General features: G+C 45.0%; 1 protein-coding gene across 1 annotated transcript; it reads right to left on the bottom strand.

Moving 5' to 3' along the window:
• CSUI_000368 (uncharacterized protein) lies at nt 1-609 on the bottom strand (the record flags this gene model as incomplete). The annotated part of the gene is made up of 1 exon (XM_068060602.1): nt 1-609. A coding segment is annotated over one exon (132 nt), but the record flags the coding sequence as incomplete, so codon positions are not given.
• Nucleotides 610-613: the final 4 nt, after the last annotated feature.

Here is a 613-nt window from a genome sequence, read left to right as displayed (position 1 = left end):
CGAAGAGGAGAAGAAGAAAAGGAAAACGAAAAGGCAAGAAGAAGGTGATGATAAGAGGTTGAAAGGAAAGAAGGAAGGAGTTACGTTGCTTGTCTCAGAAAGTTGAAAGAGAAAAAGCAAGAGAACGAGAGATCCAGCAGCTTCTATGAGGTGTACATACAGCCCAACAAGGAAGGGAAGAGAAACGAAGAGGATGGACCACGGCGGCCTATCTATCACCACCCGCGGAGACTGTGAAGGACTTCTTGTGGACAGATTTAGAACCTTTTTATCGGTCCTTTTCCCTTTGCTTTTTTTCTCCAGAACTCTGGAAAGAGATAAGAAAATGAAAAGAAGGGAAATCTTCCGGGGACGAACGCCAGGTGACACGAAACAAGAGAATGACGACGCGCACCGAGCGCTATGACCACTAGGACTCGTACAATCCCATCGTGTGCTGAGCTTTCCCCGGAGAAGAACGTCGATTGAAAGGCTATCTAAAGAGAATCGATTTGCCTTTCAAACGATTCGGTAGTTCTATGGATGAAAGTGAAACTGCGTAAGTAGCTAGCTAGAGGAAAAGAACGCAACAAAGGTTTCTTCACACAGAAGGAAATGATACGGTTAGTTAGCT

Source organism: Cystoisospora suis, assembly GCF_002600585.1.
Source record: "Cystoisospora suis strain Wien I chromosome Unknown contig_162, whole genome shotgun sequence".
Classification (NCBI taxonomy): domain Eukaryota; phylum Apicomplexa; class Conoidasida; order Eucoccidiorida; family Sarcocystidae; genus Cystoisospora; species Cystoisospora suis.
This window is presented reverse-complemented; position numbering and strand designations above follow the sequence as displayed.